Source organism: Typha latifolia, chromosome 2 (assembly GCF_019914945.1).
Source record: "Typha latifolia isolate L0001 chromosome 2, TyphaL0001v2, whole genome shotgun sequence".
Taxonomy (NCBI): Eukaryota; Viridiplantae; Streptophyta; class Magnoliopsida; order Poales; family Typhaceae; genus Typha; species Typha latifolia.
Window position 1 is genome coordinate 17,978,435 of NC_133087.1, and position 17,303 is coordinate 17,995,737.

Here is a 17,303-nt window from a genome sequence, read left to right on the forward strand (position 1 = left end):
GGGGGGGTCAGTTTTAATACTGTAAGTCTGTAATAGACGTGCGGTGGTCGGCGGTCGCCAGCTGCGTACGTAGAATGAGGAGGACGTGATAATAAAACAAACACGTGAATCGAGGAGGATATATCAAGAGATGGGAGGCGTGGGAGGGAAATGGACGGACGAGATCTGCAGTGAGGGCGTGATGGTAAGTGGTGGGGGGAGTTGGTGGGTGAAGGAATCCCAGGCTGAGCTGGATGTGCGCATGTGAACTGTGGGCCTCCACCATTGTCGGAATAAGAGAGGAGTGGTGTAGTGGTGTAGTGGTGTGAAAAAAAGAGAATTCGAGTAATATTCTTACCTCGCAATGGAAGCGCCTCATCACTTCTGCTAGTATTGTTTGTAGTGCTCACTTGCCAAAAGAATCTTTCTCTACTATAGAGAGAGAGAGAGAGAGAGAGAGATTTATATGAATTAATTGAGTTGGAACTAGATTAGTGATAGTTTACTGGAATGTACTTAGAAGATTTATAGGAATTAAGTTGGTACTGGTCGATCTTACGGCCGGAAGATCCAGAGAAGGACGTGAGCATTACGGAGTAAATAGAACAGCGTCGCCCCAACTGTTGCAAATAATCGCATTCCTGTATTACTTTCTTAGACCGGTCCATTGAATAGTATCGTCCTGTAATCGAGCGGAACGCTCATCGTAAATTTAATTTTTTAAGACTAATAATAAAATCAAATTTGAAATAAAGCATGATTCAATGATGGAGATATAAAAACTAATACAATAATATCACGGGCCTTTAGATATCAATTGTTTTCTAATTTTATTGAGCATAACTTGATTGAGGCAACTTATGATCAAGCCTTAGAGGGCCGAGCTGGATTATTTTGACAGTCCTACAATGGTCCCAGGTCAAAAGAAATGTAAAAATAATAATATGGTTAGCCAATAATAAAAGAGGAAAAGAGACGTGCGGATTGCTCAAAGGTAGCCCATAGAACATTAATCCACAGGAAAGGGGTGAGGACAGGACCCAACCTTATTGCGAGATGACAAAGATACAAACCAACCCAACCCTACCTCAATTATTTCGATGGTCCTGCTAAATAACACCTCATCACCTATCGTTTCCAAGTCCATTACCAGGACTAAGACTACGCTGCCCAACAGTTTCTTCAACTTAGGTGAAGGAGAAAATATTGATGTCCTTTTAATACATCCGCCTTTCACGTATGAATTAACTATAATTTCATACTTTTTAATGTATTAGACTGTCACGTCTGCAGTAACCACCGTCTTATTTGTTGATGACTTCCCAAGTCCTAAAAAGAATTAATTTCCTATAGCCCAATGAGAACTAATTAAGTGATATATACCCTAAACCCTAGCAGCAGCATCGTTTTGTTTACTTCCACGTAGGTAAGATAAATTTAGTGTCTGGAAACATTCCTGCATAATATTCTTATATGGTAAAAGATCTACGGATTCATCAGACCAATTATATGTATCTCTGGTTACTCCGGACGCCTCCCTTATCCTCTTTCGGTGTCATAAATCATCTTCGGCTTTATTATTTTTGTTCATTTTTTGACATCTCCTAAGTTAATGGGATTTGATACTGGAGCAACACTAGCAGCCTATTGGACAACACGGTGGGGCCATCACCATTATCCAAATTCATAAAGACATGCGTCAGCATCAAGTTTGCGAAAGAGAGCATATTACTTCCATATTGTAACGAATAACGAGACATCTACCGATCATTAGCCGACACATAGAAACTTCATTAATGCATTAAATTAAGGTAAATATTTCAATACTCCTCTAACCTTTCTAATCCCAATGCAACTGCTATAATAGTCAATTTTCGTAATTACTGGTTCCTAACACCAAATTATGAATTAAAAAAAGTATTTTAATCATTTAAAAGGATTTCATTAGTATAGAACTAATGAAAAATATATGTAAGTAAATATAAAAAACAATCCACAAGATAATCAACTTCCTTGGAAAAGATAGATAGATACAAAGAACGAAGAGCTCTTAAATTAATTAATGGAATGGACATATATATATATATATACCAACCTGTTGTTGTCACCGCCCGGCAAGTGCCTCACTAATTAATCCATCATTTATGAGATTCCGATATAGATATGTTAGATTACGAAACAAGAGCGACGAATCCTACTAATTTAATAAGAGGAATGTGCAATAATGAACCATATTCTTTTAATACATACTGTAACTCAGTGGCGAGTCTTATCAACTCATGATGAAGATCATCTCGTTCACAATATTTAATAATTTTGATGGAGCATTACGGGCATATATTTTAGACTCGTTTTAATAGTTTTTTTTTTTTAATAGTTAGTCTAGTTGTTCAACTTATCCACTGGTGAGTGTTATTTTGTCTAGCACAACAGTAGCTGCTTGTGACCAACAAATACTTTTTTCTTTAAAAAAAAACCCTGCTTTTTAGATATTTACTAAGAGCAGGCCCATACTCCTAGCAGGTACGAATCACAAAAATCACGTAAACTTATTCAAAATAAGCACGATCTATTTAGTTTTTTTTTAAAATTTTTTACATAGAAAGAGGAAATGGAAATTATATAATTATTTCCTACTAAACGAAAACGAGGAGGAGAAATGAAACCTTTGGGGTTTCTCACTACCGTCGCATCGCGATCTGAGCGGCATCAGCTCCTCCGATCGACCCCTGCGCGATGATGCTCTTGTAGATCTCAACTAGCATCTTCTCGTCGTACTCCTTGATCCTCGGCTTCGAGAACGCCTCCACCCGCGCATCACCGCCGTAACCGTAACCGTACCCGAATCCGCTGCCCAGCGCCGCCGAGGAGGCGAACCCCAGCATCATCCGCACGTACGCGTCGCGGATCTTGGCGAGCCACCGCCGCGGCGACACGAACCGGATCAACTTCAGCTTCGGCGATATCTTGATCCTCCAGAACCGACGGCGCCGCCTCCCCCCGCCGAGCTCCGCCGTGGTCTGTCGAGGTCGCCGCGGCCTCCGCGATCCGGCGCCGTCGAGGCCATGGTACGCTCTCTGCTTCCAGTACCCCTTCAATCCTCCCTTGTAGGTTTCCATCTCGACCTCGATTTAGCTTCCTCCTCTTCTGCTTCTTTCCTATTTGCTATTTCTATTCTTCGTTTTTATCGACATGGAGAGGAGGGAGATTAAAAGCATTCAATGAAGAGGATCCGCTCACCGGTCGTGGAGAAAGAATGCGACAATAGAGTCGAAGCTCTCTTATTTAAGGCAGTAAAGGACGGTGACCGAACCGGGGAAATCAGGTCCGTTTATTTAATATTCGATCGAATACGGACGCACGAAGATTGGATGGGAGTATTAATTTGGCGGGCTTTTCGCGAGGTCGTGGTTACTGGGTGACACGGGACGGGACAAGTAGGAGAGAAGTGGGTGGGGTTAGAGGTTAGAAATTAGTGATGTCTGGGGAGATGCGATCTCGGCCGTTCATGAGAGGATGACACGGCAGTGAGATCTGAGACAGCATGCAGACACACAGAGGAGTGGGGACTTTTTCTTCACGTGTTAATTGAACGAGTGCCGAGTTGGCTGTCATGTTTACGCATTGGATCGGCTCATGTGAGTGATGGTCAAATGCTACATCTAGTGCAGCATGCCATCTAGCTTTGAAGTCGTTGTTTATATAAACTTCAACATCTCTTTAGATATTAGAAAAATGCGATGAGTTACCTTTTTGACTTTCACTTAAAATAAAATATATCTCAAAAGATGGTTTCGTGTAAGATTCAAAATACAGTTAACCTATCTTATATTAAGAACTTACAATGATTTTTTTTAATATAATACTCATTCGTTACCACCAAATTCTCTTCTCTCTCTCTCTCTCTCTCTCTCTCTCTCTCTCTCTCTCTCTCTCTCTCTCTCTCTCTGTGTTCAAAAAATAGTTTTTGCCGTATAAAAAGGAACTAGGCAAAAAATGGAGTGCGCATCATTTTTTTACATACAAAGAGCTAGAGCTAAATGGGCCTAACTATTTTAGCCCAAGCATAAATCCTAGTCAACCTTTTTGTTGGGCCTGATAATACGAACTAAACTTCGAGTGTCATCAGTTTTGATGGCTCTGATCCAAGAGTAAATAAATAATATATCCTTGCAATAATGACCTTTTAGTGCATTTAGACATTGTTGGTAATTACTAAGTGATCGGGGCTGATTGAATCACCTCATATGAGACATTGGGTTTGCCGAGTCGAACTAGGTTATTATTGAGATTTTTAATGGCATTAGACGACATTCAAACGTCAAAGCCCAGTCGAAGAATAATGCTCTCAGGTTTTGACATTCGAACGCTTGAATCCAAGACTACAGGATGACCAACAACGTTTGAACATCAATCTAATGATGTTTAAATTTGTCGTTGGAGTCATTATGTTATGATAAATTTGAATTATTTTAAATTTTAGTTAGTCTCTAAATATGTGAAAAACAACCGTTTTAAGATAAGGGACGAATATTAACAATTCTGTCTTCATCTACCTCATCTCTCTCAACCTTCTTCTTCAATCCAAGGTCGATGTTGTCAAGTCAATGTTATTCTCTTCCTTCTTGACTGACAATTCCCTTAATCTACTAGTCGACCATCTTTTCTCTCCTCTTTCAAATTTTAGCCGTCGACTAACTCCTCCCTTTTCATCCATCGATTATCACTTTTCTTACGGTCGACCATCTTCTTCATTTAATTTCTTTTTAAATCACAGATCTATCCCACACTGTCATCATCTCCATTGTCCATTTTGCTCTCATTCTATAAATCTCACAATCTGTATTAATTCCACTATCAAATTGCACATATCGTGATATCAAATAAATCACCATACCCTAATTCACAACCAGCCCCTAGTCTCATTACCTTTAAAGGTAAACGATCCCCTCTATACTTTAGAACATACCGGGGGTAATTCACATGGGGATTTATTGACGAGCGGAAGCAAAGGGTATCTATTTTATTCTCTTCGGTAAAGGGATTATTATTGTCAAACTCCACCTGGATCTTCTAGAATTTGGAGAATGTTGCCACTTGCCAGTCAAACTAGCTAATTCGCCGTGTGATGGGGCTGGGGATCTGGATCGTTCCTCTAGGCCTTCTCTAATAAATAAGTACTTTAATATTAAGGACAGTATATAATTCATATATATTTTTTATTAATACGAGTTATAATTTATCAAATAAACGTAAAAATGGACTAAAATTAAATTATAATTATCCTCGGGCTTCCTCTCCTCGGAAGAAGAGAAAGAAACTAACCGTTAGAAATAAAACGGTCAAACGAATCCATCAACTCGAAACCCGTTTACCCGTTAAATAGAAAAGATAGGAAGCATCGTAAGACATTATATTATGATCTCCCATAAAACGGATCCGGGTAAAAAGAGATGGGGATCGAGAGGTCTTCTCCCGCCAACTTGGCGAACTGAGAAGTGGCTGCCAGGCTGGCGTGCGGTAATCGATGAATCCTCACAGATCACGAGGCAGGACGCTTCAGAGAGAACCACCACCAACCTTCGAGCGACAGTGCAGCCGTACGCATTGGATGCGTGGGAACTTAATCACCGTTCGATCAGGATTTACACTCGTTGCGCTCCACCTGTCACGTCAGCTTGTGGGGCCTGGACGTGTCCTCTACGCTGAAGGCCTTGGAGAACGTGGCTCTGCATGTTTGAGTTCGCCACGTCGGCTTAACTTAGCAGGCGTCATCCAAAAGGGTAACATCGTCAATTCCTAATAGCCGAAATAAATACCTCGCTAGCTGTACAAATTCTCAACATCTTATTCCTAATTCGTAGTTACAATCTTAATTACTTACTAATGGCCCACACCCCCCGGAGATTATATCCTTTGGCCCCCCGAGAGGGAAGAGATTCGCCGGAACCCGTCAACTAAAAAGACAAATTAACAAACTCCCCGATCCCTAACAGAAGAGCACAATCGTTAATCTGTAAAATGGACCGTGGCGATTCTTTAACGACTTCACGGGAAATAAATAAAAAAGCATCGTTAATCGTTAATACGGAGAATTAAACCAAATAAATTGATCGAGGAAAGAAAAAAATAAAAGCTATTTCCGCTGCTGCCGCTTCGTTGAGAGGAAGAGAGAAGAGGAGATAGAAGAAGCCAGAAAGAAAAAAAACTAGGCGGAGATTAGAACTCCACTTCCTTCTCCCACTTCCTTCTCCCACTTCCTTTTGCCATTTTCTCATGGATTCCATCGGAATTAGTCTCGACTCGCCTTCCACTTTGGGGCATCGCTTTGCCTCCAAGGAATCCGAGACCTAAACCTCCTCGAGATCGCTCGATTCCTTGAACCTGGCGGGCATTACAGGGACCTTACTCGATCTCCTCGTCTCCTCCCTTGCTCGCCTCGTTGATTTCTTCGATTTCAAGACTCGACGCCGGCGCCGGCGCAAGCTCGTCGGCCGGAGACCGGCGATGCTGTGGTTGATGCGTCTCTCCGGCTTCCTGTCCGCCGCCATGGCGATTGCGATCTTATCCCCGTCTCTCCAGTCTTTCCCACCAGCGGAGGCGATCCGATCCACCCAATCCCACACCAACCAGATCTCAGCCGTCCGATTCGCCTTCCGCAGCGCCCCGCCGTTCTCCAGCGCCCCCGAATGCGCGGCACCAGGTGGTAACCTCACCGTCTGCGACCCTTCCCTCGTCCAGATCGCCATTACCCTCGACGAGGAGTATCTCCGCGGCTCCATTGCCGCGGTCCATTCCATCCTCCAGAACGCCCTCTGCCCCGACCGCGTCTTCTTCCACTTCCTCGTCTCCGACCCCGGTCTCGGCTCCATCGTCCGCTCCGCCTTCCCCCAGCTGCGGTTCAAGACCTACTACTTTGACCCAAACCGGGTCCGAAACCTCATCTCGAGCTCGGTTCGCCAGGCCCTCGAACAACCCCTAAACTACGCGCGCAATTACCTCGCCGACCTCCTCGAGCCGTGCGTCCGGCGCGTGATCTACCTCGACTCCGACCTCGTGGTCGTGGACGACGTGGCCAAGCTGTGGCGGACCAGTTTATCTGGCCGGACCCTGGGCGCGCCGGAGTATTGCCACGCCAATTTTACCAAGTACTTCACGAACCGCTTCTGGTCCGACGCGCGCCGCGTTGCCACGTTTCACGGCCGGCGTCCGTGCTACTTCAACACCGGGGTGATGGTTATCGATCTAGTCCGGTGGCGGCGGTTCGGTTACACGCGGCGAATCGAGCGCTGGATGGGGATCCAGAAGAGCGGCAGGATCTACGAGCTGGGCTCTTTGCCGCCGTTCCTCCTGGTTTTCGCCGGACACGTGGCGCCGATCGAGCACAGGTGGAACCAGCATGGGCTGGGAGGTGACAACGTGAGGGGCAGCTGTCGCGATCTCCATCCGGGTCCGGTGAGCCTCCTCCACTGGAGTGGAAGTGGGAAGCCGTGGGATCGGCTCGACTCGAACCGGCCGTGTCCGCTCGATGCTCTCTGGGCTCCCTACGACCTGTACGGCCCCGTCTCCCTCACCGGCTCCTCCCGGTAATTTTCCTTATTAATTCTCCTCACTATCTCCCTCTTTTTTTAATTTTTTTTTTGTTGAAAGTTTTACGTGCTGTCGGTGGCTCTGTTCGTGCTCTATTGTTTGTTCTTTTTTTTTTTTTTAATCTTTTCTTTCTAATTTTCATTACTACGAGGCGATTTGTATTCTATTCTGTTCACTATTGATGTTGCCTCTGGGAATAAAAGAAACAGATATTCGAATTCTTTCTTTTCTTCTTAAATTTCCGGATCCAGTGTTCGTAGCTCCTACGATAGATTTCTCTGACGTCTTCCTCCTCTTTCTTATCTTTTACCGGTGACTCGAAGCCAGCTGTACCAGCACGCAGACTTTGTTCCTTCCACTATAAGGGTCGTATTTTTTACTTTTCGTAAGGCCAATCGACACGAATCTTAAGGCACACACGATGCCTGGCCCAGTTTCCATGGTCTTCGAGTAATTGAGGATGACATTTACAATATCTGTAGGGAAGAAGAGGAAGAAGATGGAAGAATGAAGCGTAGAATAGTGTAGAAGGTGGTATGGTGGTCTGGTGGGGTTGGGATTGTGTGGGCGTCAGCAGCAACATTACTTGTGAACCACCTCTTAGATTCGATCTCTCTTTTTCACCTCTTCTATGTTGCTCCTCTTTTTTGGGACCACTTCCTCGCTCTCTCTCTCGTCTTAAATTATTTATGTTTTGATAAGTAAAGGAATATTTGTTATCAAAATTTTTGTTGCTCAATTAACGTAGAATATTTTTATCAATGGGTGCTAGCTAGTGTGGCTCGGATAGTGTAATCCCTTCTTGCTGTTTGTTTCCTTTTATAAAAGAAAAGGTTACAATTTTGATGAGCAACGGTAACATCACGCCCGGGTCCCATCCACTGTCACGTGTCCGTTTCTCGTTGGGTTCTCCCTTTGGATCTCAGGCTTTGGTAGATTACGGTGATGCAGACGCCCCATCCGACCTGGGTTAGTTTATTCATAGCAGTTACATCCACCATTTTTTCTTTATTCATCCACGAGGTTAATTGAGAGATGGGCGAGTCACGAAGTAGTGTTCACTTTTTCTTTTTCTTTTTTGACATATCACAACCTACTTTTTTTAATCTTATTAAAAATTTGAACATTGAATTGCCTATATCTTTTTGGCTCATCGATTGATTTGTTGATCTTATGAACTAATGTGTGGACTGAGGTGAAGAGCTTTTCAACAACAAGACAAAAATATTGGTGGGTGATATGCAAATAAAACAACTCTTTTCTCTTTCTGCAGTGCTTTAGGTAGCTTTATTATAGCAGAAAGCTAGCCCCAAATCCAGTCTTACCTCACCAAAGCTGGGAGCTTTAGCTGCCTTCAGTTAATTGACTCCGTCCAGAGCAATAAGTTTTAGTAAAAGGAGACTCATTTTACATAGCTTAAGCCTATAAAGAAAATCCTTGGGTCTATCTTTAATTCATATAGTGCCATATTATTCCTTCTATTATGCCATCGCTAGGCTGGTGGGGGACCCAGGAAGACGATAGTTGCTGTGGAGTGGTCCTCGGAACCTATGGGCTTATGTGGGCCCCTTTTTCATGGCCCTTTCTAAACTACATTTGCATTGATGTTTGTTGTGATGTTAATCTCCCCTTCCACAGTGTACAAGAAAACTACTCACTATTATATATGGTTCACGGACTTGCTCATTGCTTATTATTATGTTGTTGACAACCAAACAGAGCTTGGTGTTTGGTCTCTTGTGAAAAGAAGAAATAAAGAAAGAAAAAAAAATCTAATAGGAAAGAAAGATTAATGGCAGCTTGACTTGGTCTCGCAAAAAGTTTCCATTGGGAAGTCGTAATAAATACAGGTGGCATTCAGGATTTGATAAGCTGATCCACTTGTGTCCCAGCCTGTGTGAGAGAGCGACATTGCTGGCTTTTAGGCGAAAAAAGATCTCCAATCCCATGTATGTTGCCTACTACAATAAATAACTCATCTTCAAGTTGTCTGTCTTCCTTCTCCAACGTTCCAAATGGAACACTTCTAGCAATTCTGCAATCCGAGAAGAGCAACAGTTGATCATTTGATTGCATTAGATAATTGGTTGGTTTAAAAACCTAAGTTATTAAACAATAAATTAGTAACATATATCATCGACGAATGATATATAATAGATATGTAACATTAGAAGTTAGAAAATAATAACGAGCTAGTGAGATTTGAACTTATATCTTTTAGAAAGAAAAAAAAAGATAATAAACTAATATATATCAGTATAGAACTATCTAGATGTCTCCTTCTCCGAACCACCGACACAAAGCAGGAGCAAGCAATAACAACAACATGAGGTTGGACTATGTGTCTCTGACAAGGTACAAGAGAAAATCTTTATGAGAGTTTCTTTGACTAAGGAGATATATATATATATATATGTCTTTATTCTATCGTTGTAATCTCTTGTGTTTGTTGTCGTGTAATGGAGGTATTCTTTGGACGTTGCTGGTTGGTGATATCAAAATTTGGGCTAAATAGAGTGGGGCTTTTATTGCAACTTCCCGCTGTTCTTCTCCTAACCATCAGGCAGCAGGGGGGGCCTGGGCTTCATGGACTTCTTCTATCGCAAGCATTTCTGTTATATTTGTCAGGCCCAATATCTGAAGAAATAAAAATTATATATAACAGACTTTTGCTTTCGTTGAGAGTCGAACTCAAGACCTCCCGCTTACTAAACGGGTGCTCTAACCAACTGAGCTACGAAAGCTTATATAGAACTTGACTTACTCGATCTACCTTTGACGAAGCTTTTCTTGTAAGGTTTTCTATCTGCTTTGCTTAACTGGACAGATGAAGCACTTAGTCCAAGTAAGCGTTTCTAGTTTGCCCACCCTCTCCGGTCGGGTTTTACATCTCTATCTAATTTTGAACAATGGAGTCAATGTAGAAACGAGTGGAGCTCACTACATTTTATGTATTTGTTTCTCTGGTGTTATTTGGTTTCGCCATTAGGTATCGTTCAGTCAAACTTAATTCGTTTGGGTTCTATTATTGCTCTTCCCATCCAGTTTGAAACCCACTTGATGAATAATCAAACTTATTCTTCTTCTTTTTACCTTTTCAAATAAAAGATGTCAAACATTTTCATTAAAATATTACTTCTTTGCGAGCAAGTTGACAAGCAAGAAAGGAGGAGAAAAAGAAGAGCTAATAAAGACTTACCAAAGCATCATCATAAGATATGAAAGAAAAGGAACCTGAAATTATTCCCTGGCACTTTTAAGAGCAACAACAAAAAAATTAAATTCTTTATAAAGAGCAAAGGTATAGAAAGTCGAATACTATTCCTTTTTTTTCTTCTTTTCTTTTCTCAAGGAATCTCTTTTCCTAGCAACATTGATAGCACGACAAAAAGGAACAGAACTGAAAGAAATTAGAATTGAAGTATTCACAATAAGATAGATACTATTTTTTTTCTTTAGTTAGAAAAAAACAAAGAGAATCCAATGGAATTATCCTAAAAGACAAAAAATACGACAAAGTCCTATGCCGTGAAAGTTATATGATAGCGACAGTGCACACATGATAAAATAAGTCTATCATCATCATTAAATTGGTAATAAGAAGGAAAGGAAAAACATACTTTAATTACTCTTATGGTAGTACGTAGCGATGCTGTCGGGTTCGGACCCAAAATCCGGCATAAATTCAGCCCGTTATTCTCGGCAGATAGCATCTGCCGATCGTTGCAGTGCTGCGCTGCTGCTCGTTGCTTTTCGAACGAAAGTAACCAAAAGTAGAAAGCATCGGTTGCTTTCCTTTCTTTTACCTTTTTATCCGCTCTGCCTTTGTTTCGTTGCTGTGGTACTCTTAGGTTTAGGGTTTCCGAGCTCTTTCTCTGTCCGAATATTGGACGACTCTAAGTACTTCTCCTCTCCTGGATTGCCGATCTTCTCCTTCCTTCTGGCCCTCTTCCTCCCTCCTTCTTCGAAGCTTCTTCGATCTGATACAAGGCCGCAATCCTTCTCTTTTTTCTATAAATTTTTTTTTTCTGGATATCGTATCATGGTCCGAATTCCGTACGTCAATCTCGGCTCCCTTTCCGAGAATCTCACATTTGGATCTTTCCTCGTTCCGACAAAGTTACAGTTCTTTGGAAAAAGATCGAATCTTGGCATTTCTAGGGGTTCTAAAGAGCCCTTTTTTTAATGGCCGTGGGCGTGTTCCTTACGATTTAAGAGCAATTTCGGCGCTGCTTCCTCCTATCCCATATATAGCAGCGAATCCAGTGGTTTGGAATGTCTGCGGCCGTTGCTAAGGTATCGGTGCTAGGGTTGGTGTATTGTTCCTTGGTTTCATTATGATGAACACTCGGAGGATTTTGGAGGAGGAAGGGGAGGAGGGTGATGGATTGCTAGCTCGGGACGCAAAGAGACGGAGAACATTTCTCAAGTGAGTGTCATTAGAGATCATCAGCTGCAATCTCATTTAGAATCCTTTGCCTTTTTTTTTAAATTTATTTTTTGTTGTTTATAATGATTCGTTTCCGTTATATCCCCGGTCTTTATCACGGCAGTTCGATGAGAGAAGTAATGGGAGCACAGTACATGCAGCGGCATTTGACAAAGATGGAACCTTTTCTCCGCAGTGTGGTAAGATTGGTTTTGCTCAAATCTCGTGTCATTCACAGCGCTAAATCAATCCTTTCTCATTTAAACGGATTTCCAAACCCTTTTCTCAAAAGTTTGCCTCTCTGTTGACTTTCCATGGACTAGTCCAATAGACCGGGAAGTTGGCCTCCTTGTATTTTCAGTTTTCCTTTGAGTTATAGTATCAGGTAGTTTTATGTACATAAATGTCTAAGCCTTTGGACATTTGTAAGGTTGAATATTGAGATGTTGAGGAGTGTTGGCTGTACTAGTTGTATCAGGTAGTGTAATAGAATTGCTTTAAGTTTGCGGACTTTTGTATGGTTGCATAGTCTGCTGAATATTGGAATACATTAATCACTATAATGCAAATTGAGAGCTCTTCAATTTCACTCAAGTCTAGTTTGGAGTTGCTTGTATATTTTTCATATGGATATTGCAAGTTGCAACTGACCTTTAACCCTAGTGTCTAAAGACAGCGTTCTGATTTTTGGATGTTTCTGCTCTGTAATGGAAATCAGGTGCAAGATGAGGTGGAAAAAGCTCTGTCTCGCCATGTACAGTTATCCCCAAGGTAAATTTTTTTGTTGGAAACTCATTGGCATTTGATCGCAAGTTTTTGCTTGCACACAGGAACTCCTGAGATATGGGAACCATTTTCTCACTGAGATTCTTTGTAGAACAAAAATTGAACATGTTTTCAATGTTAAATGCTGTGGTTTTGGAACCAAAAAAAAGAAGAATGATGTGAAATACCTTCTTCCTTGATGGTGCAAGAGACTATATAATTAAATTTGAAATTTCAGCTGCATTTGTTCGTCTCTGTTCTTGTAATATGTATCTGCATGATTTTCCGCGCACAAAACTCCTGTTGAAATGTTTTCTTTGCATCTATATTTTTTTCTACTGTTAGAATTCTTCGATTAAAATTGTTTAAGAGAATCTTTTAGAGAAATGCAAATATCTTATACCTTTTCTGATTATTTGCATGTTATGCATGCTTTAGATCTCCTCAGCTGATCAAGGCAGCTGCAAGTAAAAGATATCGGCTACAATTCCAGAATAGTTTGCCCCAAACAGTTTTCACGGGCAGCAAAATAGAGGCAGAGAACAGAAGGCCTATTCAACTTGCTTTAGTTGATACTGACGGGAACCAGATAGTTTCTTCTGGTCCTTTATCTTCTGTCAGGATTGAAATTGCTGTTCTTGATGGTGATTTTGGTACTGATGGACAGATGGATTGGACTGAAAAGGAGTTCAATGATAATATAGTTCGTGAAAGGGAGGGCAAGAGGCCCTTACTAACAGGGGATCTTGTTGTCACACTGAGCAATGGAGTTGGCTACATTTATGATGCTGCTTTCACAGATAATTCCAGCTGGATAAGATGCCGAAAGTTTAGGCTTGGTGCAAAAATTTCTCGAAGTACTAGTACCGATGGAAGAGTGCATGAAGCAATTAGTGAAGCCTTTTGGGTTAAGGATCACCGGGGAGAGTGTAAGTCTAGATCTGGTTAACTGTCAGCTATTTGTGTTTGTGAACATCAATATAATTCTGATCAAGGGAATTTGATTATGATGAGGCCTAACAGAATATGAACTAAATCTGACAATGGTGATTCTAACATCTTTTCAATTTCAGTGTACAAGAAGCATCATCCTCCAGCATTGGTTGATGATGTATGGCGCTTGGAGAAGATAGGCAAAGATGGAGTTTTTCACAAGAAACTTGCAGAATTTGGGATCAGCACTGTTCAAGATTTTTTGAGGAACTTGGTCATGGATCGAGATAGGCTGCGCCGGGTAAGGAAGCCAAATTAATTGGTTTTGCGAATAGAAATTTGTCATGCAATAACTGATGTATAATTTTTTTTCCCTTTTCTCTCCATACTTTTTAGGTACTTGGAACTGGAATGTCAAACAAAATGTGGGATGCAACCAGTGCTCATGCTAGGGAGTGCATTCTGGATGCCAACAAGATTTACTCATATTGTCGTGAACAGGGAGTTATGCTTCTGTTCAACTGTATATATGAGCTTATTGGGGTAATAATCGGTGGTAAATGTTGCCACTTGGATGAACTTACTGCAAGCCAGAAGGTATGCCAACCCTGAATCTGGTGTTTGTTTCTATTTCAGTTTAACCATTAGCTATTCCCAAATATAGTTTGGGCAAGGCACATAAAGGAAAAGCCATTTGTTCTCAGTAGAGATCATAAAGCAGAGCCCATTTATTTCTATTTCCATTGTTTAGTGGGACCATTTTCTAGTTTCTGAAAGTTGTCATTTCGTAATAGCACCTGTATTTTGCAGGCACTGGTGAACAAGCTACAGCAAGATGCTTATAATTTTCCAGACTTTATAGCGGAGTTTAGAGAAGAAATGCTGAACGACAACAATACAAGACTCTTACCTATGATTGATGTCGCTAGTGTTTCAGTATCTAGTTTGATGGACCAACATATTCCTAACCTGCCCACAACAATTCAAGGTGATTTCAGAGTCAGCAACTTTGATGTGATCTCTATTCTTAGGTTAATACACTAATCAAAAGATTAATATGGCAGCTTTTGCAGATGAACAAGCTAGGCAAGTGGGCTTCCTGCACCCACCACATCCACCAGGACTTGGACTTTTAGAAGATCTGCCCCCATCAAGAGACATAAGTCTTGTGCAGGATTCTTGTCCCATTGTCCATCTTAATTCCTTTCAATCAACAAATAGTTTCAACACGAGGGATTTGTATGATATCCAGTTGGGAGATTTTCAGACTAGTGGATTAGTGAATCCTAGCATGGCAGGTGAGAATATGATGGATCATTATTTTGATGTAGATATGCTGAGGTTATCTCCATATTCCATGCATTGGGATCATAGTGATGGCTTGATTCAGGTCTCATGTGATGAAGCAAGTGCAACCAATGCCGTCCATGCATCCCGTATTGGTTCTAGCACTCCATCCAGGAACTGGATTAAGCTAATAGCAGCATTAAAATGGATGGCTATTTCAAGACGCTGCTCTGCTAGAAGGGCAATCTTACTGGATGCTGTAAGCCATCATTTGGATCAAAGTGAGTCTGTTCTCATGAGAGCTAACTAAAACTGGCATCCTGTCGATGCCATTTTTCATGTTCATTTTCTTACCACGTCTTGAGATGTAAATGGACTCAATGTATATGTTCCTCTTCTTGACCCATTTGATCATTCTTGTACAAAATGTTTTGTAATGTTTCTCTTTGTTAGTATTTGATTGGTTCTTTGCTTGCATCCCACTTTGTTTCTTGCTTTGTCATCATGCCATATTTATCTGCATAAAGAACTAGAAAGCCTATTTGGATGTAAAAACAAGCAGGGTGAGGCTGGAATATCTCTCACATCAAGCAACACAACTACCCTATGTGCAAGTGATGCCCCTTTCATGGATTCTTCACTTCCACTTGCTTCCAAAGGCTTTCTCAAGCCCATGCAACCTCGTACATTTTGGAAATCTATATCTCTTCTGCAGGTCCCTTTCAGACCCCAAACAAGAAGAACCTGTCTTCCATGGCTATTACTCATGATGATCTCTCACTGAAGAGGGCTTCTAGGAGCACCGACATCAGCAGCAGGCTCGCTGTCTTCCTTGTGGTTCTCTCCATAGTTTGTGGCCTCTCCAGCTTCATCTTGTGTCTTGCCGCTGAGGCCTCAAGGTCTGAGGTAAGAACTACAAGCTGAAGTTAGCAATAACTTCATATGATTCTGTTATTTTAAATCTTTAACCAATTAATGCTCTACTTCCACAGGCAACATGGTATCTCTTGAGCATCAGGGGAAATGGCAGCAAAGTAGCTGAATGCTTCTACAACAGCAGCGGGCAGACGCCACTGGCCTGTGCTGTGTGTGCTTTCTTGCTGCTTGCGGTCGCCATGTTTGCGGAGCATGCTTATATGCTGGTTGCAGTCGCAAGTCCTACACCTCCGTCGACATTAGTAGCCTGGACAGTGACCGATGATCCCCGCATGCCCTCGTCGTCGAGAACACTGACGTGGCAATCCTGTTTCCTCTTCCTCACAACTTGGTAAGGACGACGAACCAACACATTTTGATCAAACTCTTTAAGTTCCTCCTATCCTTTGTCATCATAATTTAAATGCAGGGTCTGTTTTGCCATTGCTGAGGTGCTTCTAATGATTGGTATTGGAGTGGAATCCGGACATCTGAGTGGGTGGGACAAACCGAGGGCTGGCTGCCACGTCATCCGTCCGGGGATGTTTGCAGCTGCAGGGATTCTGGGACTAATAACTGTCTTCCTCGGATTTGCACTGTATCTAACTGCCTTGAGGACTCAAAGGTTGCACCAAGAGGAGGGTAACATCCGGCGTGGACCTCCAAACCTCCCTCACCACCACCGGTTTCCTCCGAGCGCGCCGCGTGAGCCGCAGGTTGCAGGAGCATTGCATGGCCAACCACCACAGCAGGATCCAGCAATCAACAAGACTTCAACCTCTTCTGCTTAATTTGAAGTTTAGTTGGGCAAATTCACAACTTGCTTTGTAATTGTCAATTGATTTGAGTTTATTCTTTCTTCACCTCAGAGAAATTGGAGTCCTCAAAAGGTGCAACAAAATTGTTCCTCTTGAAGATCTCATCAGTTATTTGTAGAAGTCACGGAAAACAACTGAGAAGCTTTTATTTGGAGGTACCCAATTTGCTATCAAAATAAAAAGTATCTTGGATTTATATCTTTTTCCTAGTTCTGAAAAATCGGAATGATCGCATCGTTCATTTTGTGGAAAAATGCATTACGTGGAAAAAGGCATGCACTATATTAAGTAAGGCATCAAACAGCCAACTAAAAAGCCTGACAAAGATCCAGAAATTGTCAGGTCCCATCATAGAAGAAGACATTCCATTGGACAGAACTTGAAATCCATCTTAGACATCATAATTGATCGGTTTCAACCTTGAGCTTTACTTAAGGAACCCCAGGCTGGAATGATGAATTTATCATTCAGTCATGCCAGTAGGTTAAGCAAAAGGAAGAAAAGCAGAAAAGCTGATGGGTAGTGGACCCAGTGATATAGTAGTGGCTATGAAATATGATCATGTGAAAGCAAAAGCACAACTCAAG

The 17,303-nt window shown here is 41.8% G+C and overlaps 4 protein-coding genes and 1 non-coding gene across 11 annotated transcripts; 3 read left to right on the top strand and 2 right to left on the bottom strand.

Annotated features, from left to right (window-relative positions):
• Positions 1 to 470: 470 nt before the first annotated feature.
• On the bottom strand, positions 471 to 3,228 carry LOC140782392 (uncharacterized). The gene is made up of 2 exons (XM_073128923.1): positions 2,646 to 3,228; positions 471 to 661 (listed from the first exon to the last, which is right to left on the bottom strand). Exon 1 carries the CDS (start codon positions 3,096 to 3,098, stop codon positions 2,661 to 2,663), a length of 438 nt encoding a protein of 145 aa, XP_072985024.1. The 5' UTR covers positions 3,099 to 3,228; the 3' UTR covers positions 471 to 661; positions 2,646 to 2,660.
• A 2,741-nt stretch (positions 3,229 to 5,969) lies between these two features.
• LOC140781076 (probable galacturonosyltransferase-like 7) lies at positions 5,970 to 9,265 on the top strand. Of its 4 annotated transcripts, none has more exons than XM_073126865.1 (2): positions 5,970 to 7,565; positions 8,843 to 9,265. In XM_073126865.1, the coding sequence occupies exons 1-2, from the start codon at positions 6,487 to 6,489 to the stop codon at positions 8,874 to 8,876; spliced, it is 1,113 nt and encodes a 370-aa protein (XP_072982966.1). In that variant the 5' UTR covers positions 5,970 to 6,486; the 3' UTR covers positions 8,877 to 9,265. The 4 variants fall into 4 exon arrangements, with proteins under 4 accessions (XP_072982966.1, XP_072982963.1, XP_072982965.1 ...); XM_073126862.1 differs by lacking the exon at positions 8,843 to 9,265 and adding an exon at positions 7,893 to 8,294; XM_073126864.1 differs by lacking the exon at positions 8,843 to 9,265 and adding an exon at positions 7,897 to 8,294.
• Positions 9,266 to 10,239: 974 nt separating this feature from the next.
• TRNAT-AGU (transfer RNA threonine (anticodon AGU)) lies at positions 10,240 to 10,313 on the bottom strand. The gene has a single exon. It is a non-coding gene; the product is annotated as a tRNA-Thr (tRNA).
• A 1,032-nt stretch (positions 10,314 to 11,345) lies between these two features.
• LOC140781445 (calmodulin-binding protein 60 B-like) lies at positions 11,346 to 15,460 on the top strand. Of its 4 annotated transcripts, none has more exons than XM_073127402.1 (9): positions 11,346 to 11,998; positions 12,123 to 12,198; positions 12,717 to 12,769; positions 13,202 to 13,692; positions 13,837 to 13,997; positions 14,093 to 14,293; positions 14,507 to 14,684; positions 14,761 to 14,994; positions 15,087 to 15,460. In XM_073127402.1, the coding sequence occupies exons 1-9, from the start codon at positions 11,907 to 11,909 to the stop codon at positions 15,095 to 15,097; spliced, it is 1,497 nt and encodes a 498-aa protein (XP_072983503.1). In that variant the 5' UTR covers positions 11,346 to 11,906; the 3' UTR covers positions 15,098 to 15,460. The 4 variants fall into 4 exon arrangements, with proteins under 4 accessions (XP_072983503.1, XP_072983504.1, XP_072983501.1 ...); XM_073127403.1 differs by having other exon boundaries at positions 11,402 to 11,998; positions 14,770 to 14,994; XM_073127400.1 differs by having other exon boundaries at positions 11,402 to 11,998; positions 14,761 to 15,460.
• Positions 15,461 to 15,464: 4 nt separating this feature from the next.
• LOC140781447 (uncharacterized) lies at positions 15,465 to 16,912 on the top strand. The gene is made up of 3 exons (XM_073127404.1): positions 15,465 to 15,889; positions 15,976 to 16,250; positions 16,329 to 16,912. The coding sequence occupies exons 1-3, from the start codon at positions 15,737 to 15,739 to the stop codon at positions 16,687 to 16,689; spliced, it is 789 nt and encodes a 262-aa protein (XP_072983505.1). The 5' UTR covers positions 15,465 to 15,736; the 3' UTR covers positions 16,690 to 16,912.
• The last annotated feature ends 391 nt before the right edge of the window (positions 16,913 to 17,303 follow it).